Below are 15,967 nucleotides of genomic sequence, written 5' to 3'. Positions count from 1 at the left end.
AAAGTTATTTGAATTTTGTAATACCTCTAAAAAATAAAGAAGTAGAATGTAAAGTAATGTGTAACAAAGAAAAAAAAAGCGCATGAAATTTGAAGTTTGAAACTCAGACACTTAAAATATATTATTATTATATAGAATTTTTTTTCTTTCTGAAAAAATATTCATTATAACATTATATTAATGCTCTATTCAATAAAATTAGTAAGATTATATTATATATATTAAAAAAAAATAAAAATTGATATTTGCATGTTCCAAAATATTAAACTTAGAAAAAAATAACATTTTGAATAATAAAAAAGAGCAAAATAAATAAATTTTAACACTATTTTTGAATTAAAATAATATTATTAAATAAATTTATATAATTATATTTTATTCTATTAAAAATAACTATACAATATTCTTCACTTTTGAAAAGAAAATTATTCTGTAACCTATATGTATTCTCATTATTTGGAAATTAATGTTTTAATTGATATAGTAAATCTTTTCATTAAAGAAAAATGATGTTAAAATATATGAAAAGTTAATTATATGCCACATATATTTTATCCTTTAAAAAAGTAAATCATATATTCCATAAAAAAATGTTAATCTCTATGCCCTAATAAATGTTCTCATATTAATTGTTCTCATTTATTATAAATTTATAATATTTTAACTGTTATATATATAATAATTTTTCTCTTGCGTTATTTATATATTCGCAAAATGGAAAAATCATATATAAAAATTCAATCTCTTAATAAAGAATTTAATTTTTTTTCTCAATATTGTGCCTTAAATGAAAAATGATCATACATATATATATGCATTAATATTATTAAAGTATTTTTTATTTTTATTTATATAAGTTTTATTAAAATATATTTAAAATATCAATGAAATTATTAAAATAACTAAAATGGGATAATAATGAAATTATTCTGGATACATAAGTTTTTACTTTAATATGTATATATTATTAACTTTTAAAAAAAGATATAAACCAATAATTAGAAACGATTTTTATGGTTTATTGTTCTTTTTTTTTATACATTATAATTTATTAACATTTTAATAAAATCAAAGATATAAAATATAATTATAAAAAAGTATATAAGTTAAACAGTACTAAATTGATAAGTTTCAACACTTTTCTAAAATGAAATACAGATGAAACAGAATAAAATTATTTCATAGGAATTTCAAAAAATATCATATATTTTTATTTTTTTCCTTTCAATTAAATATCTATTTTTATTATATTAATAAAAAAATTTGGACACTACCTTTTTGAGTTTTAAAAAGAATATATAATTCTAACTTTCAATTTTTTTCTCTTTTGATTTTTGTAATTATAGAATAATATTTTTCTTTTTAATATTTAGTTAATAATATTTTTTCTTCTTATATTTTTTTTTATTATTTTATAAATTATATATATATTTATTTATTTATAACATAAAGCAATAGTAGATCTATTTGTTAAAATGTTTAATCCATTTTGATACATAATAATTTTTTACTTTTATCATATTCCATAAAGAATTAGTAAATTGTAAATTTTTATTTACTAGTTTGTATTGAGTAAAACCTATAATAACAGCATTCTGCTTATTTTTTAAACATTACAATTAATGCAGTAATAATATTAATAATAAAAATAAAAAACATATGTTTCTGAATGAATTATAAGCATGACGATCAAATAACACAATCCTAACTTAAATATAAATACTTACTTGTAATATAATATCCTCATATTACATAAAACATATATATAATAGTATATCAATAATATTTTGTTAAGAAAACAATTATTTTTACTTATTAATAATATTAACATTATCCATATTTCAAAAAATGTTTAATAAATTTAAATGAACTTAAATATTCTTATTTTATATTACAAATAATGAATATATAGGAGTTCTTTTAAAGAATATTATTTTAATATATATAAGTCTCCTTTCAAAAAATACTTTTGTTTTATAATGTAATATATATATCACTTATATATTTCATTAATATTGTGTATAATTTACAAGAATATTATTAATACGTATGTTTTCTTATATTTCTTATATTTTATATGTGAACTTAATAAATTATTTAATTTAACTATAAGAATATAAACATATTGCAAGTACATTAAAAATATATTAAATATTTTAAAAAAATATTAACATACATGGACTTACGAACATAGTTATGATTTAATATAAAAGTCGAATAACAAAACCGTAATGTTTTGAAATATATAACTCGCCTTGATAAATATTATACTTTATTAAGTTAAACGCTGATGTAAAAATTAAAAAAAAAAATTTTAATATTATAAATAAAAAAAAGATATAAAAGCGAAAGAATATCCACTACAAAATAACATTAACTAATATTTGTTTTAACAATTATAAAGCTTATTGTACTATTTAAAATTCTACATAGCTTATGAAGAAAAAGACGAATCATTACATATGTGAAATAATAACAAAAACATATTTTTCTTTTATTTCATTTTTTAGTTTTTTTTTAAATATATTTGATTATATGTTAAATAGATTAATTCAATTAAGATATATCTTATAATTTATATATCATACTAAACGTATATAATCATAAGATAATTTAGAACAATAAAATATATATAAAAAAAAATAATAATAATTTAATATTATTTTCTAAATACATTGAATTAAATGTTATAATATGTTAGGACACATATGAAATATAATAACATAAATAAAATATAAGTGACATACACATAATTGAAAAATATTATGATATTAACTTTCGCAACTGTTTTATTATATGTTCAAATATAAACACATACCATAAACTACATTACTTATAAGTTGTATGCTCTATAGATTATTATGATAAATATTGATTGACATATTAATCTATATTTTTGTTATGCTACATGTACAAACGATTTCAATAATAAATTTTACTAAAGCAATTAAGATAAATATTATATTATTTTTCTTTTTATTTTTAATATATAATAATAATTATTCTATAGTATAAACATATTTATTTTTCTGCATACATTTATATATCGAATATAAATATATATATATTATCCTATTATGAAAAGTTCTAAAAAAGAAAGAAAAGCTTTAACTTCTGTATATAATACAATGAAGAGAATTAGCAAATTATTTTAAAATTATACGATATAGTCCATTCATGGAATATTATATTTATAATTAAAATATATTTTTTGAGGATGTATATTTTTCATTCAACAAATAAATGCCTGTTTTCATATACTATACTACTTTTTCCCTAAATGTCTTTTTTTATTTAGTTAAATTTAAATTTTAGTAATATTCGTGAACTTCAGTTTATTGACTAATATATATGTTATTGATACTTATAATAAATATTAAATTAAATAATATAAAAGTTATTAACTTAACAATAAAAAAAATAATAATAAAATAAATGAGAAAATACTATATCTTATAAATAGTTAATATTTATCTATTTATAATATTTTAAAAGGCAAAAATGATTTCTGAAAAAATATTCAATTATAATAGGAAATTTATTTGAGAATATACTAAAATTCATTTATTTTTTCGTATAATATATCAGTACAATTATATAAGTCTCATATGAATAAAAAAATAGAAAAGCGAATTTTTCTCTATATATTTTTTTATTTACAATAAAATAACACTGTTTTTACAATTATTATTTTATCAATTAAAAGCGTTTATCTTATATTTTACTAACTATTCTACTTATTGTAATGTTAAAAAAAAGTAAAGAGGAAATTTTTCCTAAGTAATTTTTGTTTTTAAAATCTATATATGAAAAAAAGGAAAATACTACATATTAACATATTATATATATTTTTTCATTTATATAAATATTAAAATGATACTAATTTAATTTTTGTTCCTTAATTCACGTATGCCTATGTACAATGACAAGTGACACTACACAAGAAAACGTAAAATTTATTTTTGTTTTTTAATTATTATATATATTATTTTATCCAAGGTTTTGTTGTTCTATAAATGATAGATAAATCTATTTAATGAAAAATTTATTTTGTGCATTTATATATTATTATTTTTTATTTTTTATTTTTAGAATACCGTGACATTATATGTTAAATATAAAAGTGAATTTGAAACAGCTATCCAAGATACTCAGAATAGAATAGGGGGTGGAGAAAATCCTGGAATGAAATGTGGTCGAATGTTTAAAGGATGTCTTGATTTTACTACACCATGCCAAGAGGTTGGTAGATATTTAGTTGAAATAAAGGAAAGATATAAATCCGATAGCTTGAAACGTTGTAAATACTTAAATTATAGGATAAATTCAGATAATAATTATAATATGAATCCTAAATGGTTTCAGGGATATAATGAATTTTCATCCCTGTTAGGTAATATATGTGTCCAAAAATTCACAGTAATTCAACCTGATATTTTAAAAAAACTTAAAGATTTATACAGTTATTATGAGAATTTTAATAAATATAAAGGTCAAGAAAATGATTCAGATGGTACGATTTGTAATAATATTAAAAATCTTTATAGCATTTATAAGGATAATTACGAAAAATGTCCAATAAATAGCAATGACCCTTTTTGTGAGGAGTTAATCAATTTTAAGAAAGCATATGATGATAAAATGCATAAATTATCTCCATGCAAAGATTTACCAAAAACATTACCACACATAGAACAAACTTCACAAATATTACCGCCTACAAAAGAAGATGACGCATTTGTTCCCATTCTAACAACATCTATAGTATTACTAATGTCTTTCACTATATTTTTTTTATATAAGGTTAATAAAAATTATACTTAAAATTAATAATAATTTATCACATATAGAATAATTTATTTTCACAAAAATTATAAGCATATAAAAATTATATTTTTAAATAAATATACATATATTTTGATGTAGTTTACTCCACTGAAATCTTGGATATATAATCGTTTACGAAAAAAAACAATTATTGAACTTAACAAATTTCAAGAAGAATCGAGAGACTCCTTACAAAACCTTCATGAAGAAGTAAATAGAAATTATAAAGGAAGTTCTCATAATATATCCTATCAACCTCAAGGACACACGTGATGTAATATTAACCGTTTATATTATTTTCAATAGAAAATAAAATACTTAGTGATATATATGTTATACTTATGTACAAATTCATTAAAAAACAATGTAAACGATAAATAAAGAAATGAATATATGTCTATAAAAATTATTCAAAAAAAAGATAAAATACATACGATGATATTTTTAAAATTAGTAGTAGAAAATTCCCTTTAAACGAGATTCCCCTTAGAATGAAATATAAATAATTTTAAAACTTAAGCATATAACACAAGATGATAAAGAAAAAGTGCATATCCTTATATAACAATATAAGGTAGCGTTTATTTTATTAGTATTACAGAAGAAAAAACGACATTAGAAACAACACCAATAATAATATTATATAAATAAAAAAATTTAAAACCTTGGAATAAAAACATTAATCAAAATATAAAGTATATATCTACTTTTTCTTTATTACATTATTCAAAATGTTTATTATTTGTCCAATTTCAATTTAATATAACTAAAAATGTTACACATTATGTAACAGTTTTAGCGTTTTTTTTCTTCTATTGATATATATTATATGTAACATTGTTGACAGGGTATTCATGATTGGCGCTAAGGTAGATGAATTCTAATTTTAATTGTATTCAAATGGGAACAATCATCACCATTACTTTATAATTCATAAATATGTTCTGCTCTAGCATTATTCTTATAGTTTCTTAACTGCATTAATACCTTATTCTATATATAACATACATATAATTAAAAAAATTGATATATGATAAATAATAAAAATAAGTGTAACTACATTATAAATTTTTTGATAAAGTAAATTTTAATAATAACATATAGTATTTAAATGCCCATGTTTCGTTTTTATTTTCTCCATATAAAAAGAAAAATACAACAAATGTTCCCATAAATATAATAGCAAGTAACATGTTTATGTATATAGAATGTGAGAAATAGAAATGTAATTCTTATTTTATTGATTTTCCAGATAGAATCCATTTCCATATTTTCTACACAATTTATTATCTATACATTCAAATAAGAATAATAATTTAGAAAATGAGGATTTGATTTCTCATCATATGAAATTTTTAGGAACCATGATAATTTGTTAATTCTAAATTTCATGTACGCACTCATTTTATTTATTGTACATAGTTACATATGTCTTTGGATTTTACTATAAATATGAATTTTAGTTATTAACAATATATAATATACTTTGCACTATACTTAATATTGCGTTCAAAATAATAAACAAAAATATATGTAATAATGAAATTATAGAAAATTATTCAAACACTGAAATATTCATATAGAAAGGATAAATGAAATAATTTTAATGATAATGAGGTACTAAATTTTATTTTTAATTATCACTTCTTTACAGTAAAAATAGATTTAGTAAAAACAAAGTTCGGAGAACATGATTCATAAATATAATTAAAATAAAAGAAAAATTTAGTCTGTTATAATTGTTAATTATTGTTTTTATTTGAACAGTAATTATTTATTAAAATATATATTTACATACAATGTCAACCACGTACTGTGACACATAACAAAAATAAAATATAAACGTAATAAAGTAATGTTATCTTACAACTTTATTTATTTACTATCGACTTAATATATTTTAACCAGTATTAATCTATAAAAATTATTTGCTTAGTTCTAAAAATTCGATATATACTTAATTTAATTTTTATAAAGAAATAATTTTAGTGCTTCAAAGGTTGCTTTCATTTATATATTAAAGATTTAAGATTTAAACAAGAAAACATTAACAATTAGAAAAATGTTTTTATAATTCTAAATTTATTTCTTTTAACTTTTTTTTAAGTTTATATGTAAAAAAATATTTTATTTTCTTAAAACTATGATGTATATTTTTTTCTTTTTAAATAATAATTGATTGTATATTTAATAATATTTATAAAATTATAAAATAAAATAAAATAAAATAAGAATATAAATGAAATTAAAATATAATCCATAAATCCTAAATTAAGGATTCTAATTAAAGGGATATTACTTTATAATATATCTATAATTTTACTTTTATACGATGAAAGAGAGTCTAAAAGTTTATTACAATAATTGTTACAAACAATATATTTTATAACATATTTTACTTATAGCATATTTTTTGTAATATATATTAAGTTCTTTAATAACTAAAACAATACACATATACATATCAATGCAACGAAATATCATCACTATCTTTTAGTAAAATATAGGAGACTTTTCTTGCTAATTTTAAAATAATACATTTTCTTATTTACCTTAATAAATAATAATTTTAGTATACAATTTATAATATAGAAAAAAAAACATTTTATAGCAAATATAAATTTCTAGAATTCTAAATAATTACCTGTTTTGTACTATAATATATTAATTTTCAAGCACAATCACATATTTTTCATATAAATATATTTAAATATATAAATAAATATATTATTCCATAATATTTATTAAGATAAAATCATAATCTCTGTTTAGGTACAAAATCATTAAAACATTTAAATTCAAAAAAAAACGAAGAAAATATATTTCCCATGTTATGTTTCTAAAACACCATTTATACAAGCATGCATTTATAATATTTTAGAAATTATATATATTCTAATTAAGAACATCACATAAAATATTACATTTATTTTTCATATTAAATGTTTCATTACATAAACATATATATTCCTTATTATTCATTTTATTCATTTATTAACTTAATTTTATTATATTTTTCATTATTTCTTAAGATCTTGTAAGTACTTATTATAATCATAATAGATAACATAATCATAAGCCCGCTAAATAATGCTATAAAAATATAGGATTCTTTTCCCTCTATCAATGAATCTATAAATGTTTTAAAAGGCTTCCATATTGAATTATCGTCAATATTTTTCCATGCATTTTTCAAAGACTCCAGTCCTGGTAATATGGGTATTCCTATTCCCAACAAGAGAAAAATAAGAAACATAGCAATCCCAATTCCATATTTTCTAAATTTTATTTTTTTTAAAGATATATCACAAATTCTCCTGTTTCTTTCAAGAAAATTGTCATAATCTTTTTTTTTAATCCATTTTTTTTCAAAATGGAAATGTTTTCCATCAAACATTCCTTTATTATAATCGGTAACTTCTGTATAATATTGTGCCTTATTTAATAAACTTCTATTTAATTGTTTCTTTTTTTTTTCGTATTCTGTATTTTTTGGCATATTCTTTTTTAACCCGAAAGTATATGAATCGCTGTTCTGTATACATTTTGCTAGTATTCTATAATTTTTTGTATCTAATCTTCTATCATGTTCGTAACTTTCATCCATAGATCTATTAAATACTCTCTAAAAAACCATAGTAAAAAATAATTATTTAAAGGCATAAATCATTTCACTCTAGAAATTAATATTTATAAAAATGAAACATATAAATTATTAATAAGCATATATGCTTAAATAGTATTATCATACCTTATCCATGTTAAAATGATATATCAAATTAAAGATGATTAACACAGAAATTTTAATGAACGTGGTTGACTTAATTTTACGTTCCATTATATAGATACTTAATATTTTAATATATTAAATAAAAAAAATGTTAATAACAGTAGAATATACTATGAGTGATATAAGATTTTGTATTTATTTTAAAATTTACTTTTATTATTCTTTCATAAATATTTAGTAAATTACGTGTAACAATATTAGATTATACTATATATACGAAGCAAAATAACTTTAAAAATATATATTTAATTTTTATTATAATATTAACTAAAATAAAAACTAATCCTCTTTATTATAAAATAATTTCATTTTATTCATAAGCATTAAAAATATATAATCTAATTTTTTATATTGGTACACTAATTAAATAATGTTTTAATTATTTCATACCAAAACAAAATATAAAAAGAAAATAAACCATTTTATTATATTTCGAAATATTGCGTTTATATAGAATAGAGAACTTAGAGAATATAGATAATATATTCTTATATACTAAGTTAATAATAACTAATTGTTATGACTTTTTCCTATTAAATATAGAATTGTTAACATTATATTTTGGAAATAATCGTTATTCCTAATATAATATATATTTTTATAACAATATAATAGTAATAATATATTAAAGAAATAACATTTTACTTTATGTTAATCATAGCAGATACTTTATTTATTCTATAGTAATATATAATATTTTATGTTCTATAAAATATCTAAAAAATTAAAAATATATTCTACTAAGTGATCAATGCAGGAATATATATTCTATATGAAAATAAATTATTTTTTATATTTGTATCATAATTTATAAATTTTACAACTTTTAATTGTTTTATATATATTATTTTTTTAAATGATAAATATTTATATGCATCTACCTAATTATTTTTATTTTTTTTTTAATTAATTATATATTTATATATAGGAGATGGTAATATGAGAAAAGAAAACTTTTTTTAAATAAAATTATTCCATATATTAAAAAGAATATATATAATTTTAATGCACAAAATAATTTTTACATACTATAATAATATATAATATTAAAAAAGAATTTATACATATATTTTTTATTAATATTTTGATAATCAATATATTCAATTTCAACATACCGTAATTCCTTAAACTCTAGTCTCATTTTCAGAAAGTTCTAAGGACACTTTTAAAAAAAATAAATATCCATAGGTTATTTCATATAATACATTGTATTTTTTAAATTGACTGTGATAGAACTAAAACAGTATTGATATTATATTATGATTTTCATTTGAATCTATAAAAAATTAAATTTTATAAAAGAAAATTACTTGAAAAATGATTTTATAGGTTATGATGTACAACATATATATTTAAATAAACATTACGAAAAGAAAGAAAACGGAGTATCTCTTTCAGTATACATTATTCATAGTTATCAAACAAAAAAAAAAAAGGATACGTACTTATCACCTACAAAAAAAATAGTTCTTTCTTTTATTTTTAATTTTCTTTTTTAAATGATTATTATTAATTTGAAAAAGTTACTAATACATACTATAAACTAAATATAATTTTATGAATTTTAAAAATAACATTAAACATTTACTTAGTATTTTTATAGAAAATCATACAAAATTGAACATATATATATATGTGAACACAGAAAAAATTATATTATTTCAAAAATTAATATATATACGTTTATTACATTTAGTGAATTATTTTATTTTTATAAATATTAAACACATTTTTAGTACACTATAATTATGAAAAACCCACGGTAATAAATTAAAAAGATCAACATATTATTTATTAATATATAATTATAATTAATTCATTAAGTGAACTTTGTAATTATATTAAATATTTCAGTAAATATATATTTAAAAAAAATTCCAGAATTTCACTGACTCACAAATAAGAACAACTATAAAATAGTTATTGTTTTCTTTTTTGTTGAGTTCTATATAATTAATATACCAATGTTAGTAAATAATTATAAAAAGTATATATTAAGAAAACAGTTATCATGTTATTATACGTTTCTAAGTAAAAATTTGTAGAATGCATAAAAAAAAGACGTTTACTAAATTGATATTTACCATAAATGTTCTAAAAAACATTTATCACAATTTATTTTATATAGCAATTACTATATTTTTATAAGAAAAAAAAATATATATATATATTAAGACATCATAGTACATTCCCTTCTTTTTATTATTTCATAACAAGACACTTTTGCTTATGATTTAAAATTAATAAGACTTTTTTTTAATTGCTTCAACAAAAAATAATTTATACTGGAGAAAGATAAAAAATATAAAGCACCATTTTCTTATAAAATATATATAATTTAACATACAATTTTAATAAAATTATATAAATTGTTCTTTTATGTATTAATTTTAACACACAAACATATACTTTTCATAATAATTTATTAAAATATGTATATACACATATATATACGAAGTCATAATATTTATCATGATAAAAATATATCTTAATGTACAAAAAGAAAAACACGAAAAATTAAAATCCACAATAAAACTAAGAAATATTTTTTTACACTGATTTATTAAAATGTCCTTCTGTATGCACATTATGTATATAGTTTTTGCAATTATTGATATATTTATTTTACATATGATTAAATATACTACATATATTAGTTCTTATTGAATATTTATTTATGGAAAAAATCATTATCTCTTTGACATATTTTACCTTTGCTTGAATTTAATTCTTTCATATTTTTTAACTTTTTTATGGTAATATACAATTCGTAATATAATTGTAACTCCCAATATAAAGAGAGGTAAAAAATAAATTATACTCCTAAAAAATGGAATAACAATATAAGAATATTTCTTACTACCATATTTTAATTCTCTACCCAACCACCAGAAAGGGGATGCGCATAACCACTCTTTTAAATTAGTCGTCCAACCTCCACCAAGATAGTTTCCCAATGCCTTGTATAACTCAACTACAAGTAAAAAACTTTCAGATATATCTAATATAATGGGTATTAATAATAATAAAAAGAATAATACAGGTAAAATAAGCCGTAATCCGTACTTTTTAAGTATTATTTTTTTGTAAACTTTATTGCTAATTGTTCTGTTATTTCTGAGAAAATCTTCATAATCAAGTTCTTTGAATATTTTTTTTTCTAAATGGGAATATTTTTTTGTTTCAAATATACAGGTTTTATATTTCATAGATTGTTTATGGCCTTTAACATTATATAACGGATTTCTATTTGATTGTTTCATGGTTTCTGTGTTCCTTTTTTCATTACTATATATATCTTTTTTATCGTTATTCCCATTGGGTATATCTTCTTTTAAACGTACAATACTTGAATCCTTAATCTGATTATATTTTGCCAATAAACGATAATATCTTGTATATAATTTTCTACGATTATTGTAGCATTCATTCAAAGATTTATCGTGCGTACTCTGAAAAAACAAAAATAAAATTATTATATGATCAAATAAATAATAACATACTAAAAAAAAATTATTAATATAAAACTCTAAAAATATAAATAATACATGTATATCTATATAAAATTATTATAACCACACAAGTATGAAAATGAAATATCCAACTTAAAAGGACAAACGTAACAAATTTAATAAATGACAATGACTTAATTTTTTTCTCCATTATATAGATTATTAATATTTAAATATATCCAACAAGGGTTCATTTGACAATAATAAAATATCCTTTTAATAATAAATATCGCTATTATTATTCGTTTAATTTGTCTTCTTTTATTTTCCCGTAATATAATAATAAAAACTGTATAACTATAATTACTTATACAACAGAAACAAAAAAAAATGACTTCAAAAATAAACTATGAATTTTTTATAAAAATGCTATTTTTAATACAATAACTTTCATTAATTTAATACAAATTTATTTCGTTATTAGATATTCAAAATATATGAATTTTTTATTTAATACAGTGAAGTAATTAAATAATTTCTTTATCAATTTTTATTAAAAAATATATATATATGCTTTCATAATATTTATATGTATTGAGTATATAGAAAATGTAGAAAGTAGAGAATATAGATGATTATTTCTTCTAAATGTTGGGAGAAATATCACTTATTTAAATGATGTTATCCTACTAATAATTTTAACATAGTGAAAATAATATTTCGGAAAATTGTTTATTTCTAAAAAATATTATTATTGTACCAATAAAATAATAGTAATAATAAAATAAGAAAATAATATTTTGTATAAATTTTTTTTCTCATTATTTATAGTAATTGCATCATTTACTTCATAATCATATGCATTTATTTATGGTATACAACATATTTAAAATATTAAATATATGACGTATCACTTAATCTAGTAAAAAACAATAAATTGAAAAGGTACATAAATACCGATCTTTTATTTTTGTAATATCATTTTTGAAGGGTATAGTATTTAATTAGTTATATTTTGTAATATTATTTATAAATGTAAAATTGTTAAATTCGTGGATTAAATAATAGATATATTTTTTTAGCTAATATATATATTCAGAAGAAATATAGTAAATAAAAATTGAGTAATAGTTGTATAAAGTATATTCACAAAAAAAAATGCTGATAGAATAATGCACTTGTTTAATTGTGTCAAATGTATTCATGAACATAATATTTTGTTATTAATATATTATATCACAGTTATTTAAGCAATTCTTATACAAAAGTATTATATCCCGTAATTATATAGGATAAAAAGTAAATCACAATTTTTAATAGAAGGCCTAATTTAATTATAAAGTTTCATATATTCTCAAATTCATAATGTTATATTAATATTTAATTTTTAAATGAGAATTATATCATTATTTAGTTATAATTTAATACTTGAACTATAAAAAAATTTAGAAATTTATTAATACATTCTTATTTCATATAACTTATTAAATATATAATTTTCAAAATAAGTTTTTTATGAAGATGTTTTGTTATGTTTGCATTTAAATAAAAAGTACAACTTAACACAAAAAATAAAATAATTCTGATTTTACTAAATAAAAAAGTAATCATATATTAAAATTAAAAGTAATATAACATATACTTATTAAAAGGATCAAAAATGAAAACATACAACCTTTAAAAAAATAAGAAGAATAGAAATGGTTAAATAAATAAATTACTTTATTAGCTGAGTTAAAATACATTGATTACAATATAATATAATAGCTTAAATGTCACATATATATTATAATAAAAACCACAATGAAACAATTACATATGTAATTTTTGCAAATTAGGTATATATCTTTATTCTGATAATTGAACAATTTGAATTTCACATTTTAATGAATCAAGAAAGAATTATTACATATATATGTAAAGAACAATTAATTGTAATACAAAAAAAAAATATAGAAACATAAAAACCCTTAATATTATTTAACATATATCTTATTACTTTTTTGTGCAAACATGTACCTGTACAATATCAACGTTTCATAAAAAATATTTTATATGTATACGACAGTTAATTTTTGTTAACATATTTTCATTAAGCATAGAGGAAAAATCTATTAGATACAGGGAAAAAGGTATTTCTTAAAACTATCTATCAATTGTAAATACGCTTTAATTTTATCTTTTTCTACTTCAGCGACACATTTTAGAATTTTAATAGTATATAAAGAAATAAAGTGCATAAGAAGTAATAACCATACAATTGTAACACCTTATTGAGAATTAAATCATTTCGTTAGTACATCTCACCCTAATATATATAACAAATTTCCTAATGAGATAAGAAATAAAAATATAATAAAAATACGATAGAAAATGTATTCAATATGGTAAATTCTAAAGTATTACTCATATATTCTGAAAGTTTTAAACTTTTTTTCTTGGTAAGACAGACATATTTTGTGTTATAATATATATGAATAAATGCTCTGTATAGTTTTTTTTTAAAGATATATCTCTCACTATATATGTCTTAAAAATAATGGATATGCATTTCATGAATAATTTTTTTGATGCAATTCTCGAAATATCATTATATTTACATTAATACTTTCCATGATCTTTTAATTCAACATTACTTCTTTGTATTAAGAATTATCATATACATTATATTGTAACATAACTTTAATTATATATTATCTCTTCCTTTTTAATATTCTGAAAATATTATAACAGTTATTGAAACTAATAATCCATTTCCACTGTTCTAATTATGTAAAAGATTATAAAAGATTTATTACAAAGAAAGGAATATATTTTTATTATTTATAAGGTGATAAAGTTCTTTACTCATAATACTAATTATCTTACAGGTGTATATTTGAGCATACAATATGCAGAAGCAAAAATATAAAGTAAAATTTATGCTAAATTATTATAACTAACTAGTTAAATATGGAAGCATCAAATTAAAAAAGATAAATCTGAGTAATTTTACTAATATAAAATATTAATTTTTTCCATTAAATATGGATTTATTTATTTTTAAAATATATCAATTTTGTTAAAAATACTACATTATATTCACAAGTTAGTAACATAAGCGTATAGTAATTTCCATAGTTATTTTATTTTTTAAAAAATTAGAAAATTCCATGAATAGTGTACAAGATATAAAAAACTAAGATAATTTAAAAAATATTTTTTTATATATTTCCAATAAATTTATTATTAATAAAAGAAGCAATAAAATGATATTTCAGAAAACTAATTTTCTTAATGAATGATCAAAAAACATACATATTTTAATAACGTGACAGAATAGATCTAAATTTTTGTTATTAATACTTTTCAGAAAAATTATAAAATGTACTTTCTGATACACAAAAATTTTATTTTATAATTATCATACAAAAATTACATATTCGTTGAGAATGAGAATATTAGAATATATTAGAAATATAGTTATTATATTTTTAAAGGAATTCCATATAATGAGCTTAATTATTTATGCATATCGTACTTTTTAAACACTATTTTACAAAAGAAAAATACAAATTATTGTATAAGATAAAAAAGTATCCATAAGGTGGAAAGGAAATATAAAAAATGTTTTTTTTTATAGCTAAAATTATAATCTAATATGTACCATATATATACAACATGTAAAATATTTGTAGCAGGATAATTTTAAAAGAATATTCTAGAATTTAATTCAAATAAAAAATTATAATATCTTAAAGAACTTTATCCAATTTAGCAATTTTATACAATTTTTATATTATTATTATAAATAGAATACAATAATTTCTATATAATTAAAAAACAAGTATTTTATTTATTATAACTAAAATAAAATTTATAAAATTTATTAATTATTTAATATTATTTTTTTTTCTTG

At 18.0% G+C, this 15,967-nt stretch overlaps 3 protein-coding genes across 3 annotated transcripts; 1 reads left to right on the top strand and 2 right to left on the bottom strand.

The window, feature by feature from the left end:
• Positions 1–3,922: 3,922 nt before the first annotated feature.
• On the top strand, positions 3,923–5,100 carry PmUG01_13061200 (PIR protein; the record flags this gene model as incomplete). Its single annotated transcript, XM_029007604.1, has 3 exons — positions 3,923–3,949; positions 4,093–4,803; positions 4,927–5,100. 3 exons carry the CDS (start codon positions 3,923–3,925, stop codon positions 5,098–5,100), a joined length of 912 nt encoding a protein of 303 aa, XP_028863976.1.
• Positions 5,101–7,810: 2,710 nt separating this feature from the next.
• On the bottom strand, positions 7,811–8,665 carry PmUG01_13061100 (fam-m protein; the record flags this gene model as incomplete). Its single annotated transcript, XM_029007603.1, has 2 exons — positions 7,811–8,452; positions 8,579–8,665. The coding sequence occupies 2 exons, from the start codon at positions 8,663–8,665 to the stop codon at positions 7,811–7,813; spliced, it is 729 nt and encodes a 242-aa protein (XP_028863975.1).
• A 2,660-nt stretch (positions 8,666–11,325) lies between these two features.
• On the bottom strand, positions 11,326–12,280 carry PmUG01_13061000 (fam-l protein; the record flags this gene model as incomplete). Its single annotated transcript, XM_029007602.1, has 2 exons — positions 11,326–12,069; positions 12,194–12,280. The coding sequence occupies 2 exons, from the start codon at positions 12,278–12,280 to the stop codon at positions 11,326–11,328; spliced, it is 831 nt and encodes a 276-aa protein (XP_028863974.1).
• Positions 12,281–15,967: the final 3,687 nt, after the last annotated feature.

This window comes from Plasmodium malariae, assembly GCF_900090045.1.
Source record: "Plasmodium malariae genome assembly, chromosome: 13".
NCBI classification, from domain to species: Eukaryota; Apicomplexa; class Aconoidasida; order Haemosporida; family Plasmodiidae; genus Plasmodium; species Plasmodium malariae.
Note: the sequence above shows the minus strand (reverse complement) of the source record. Positions and strands in the feature narration are given on the sequence as shown.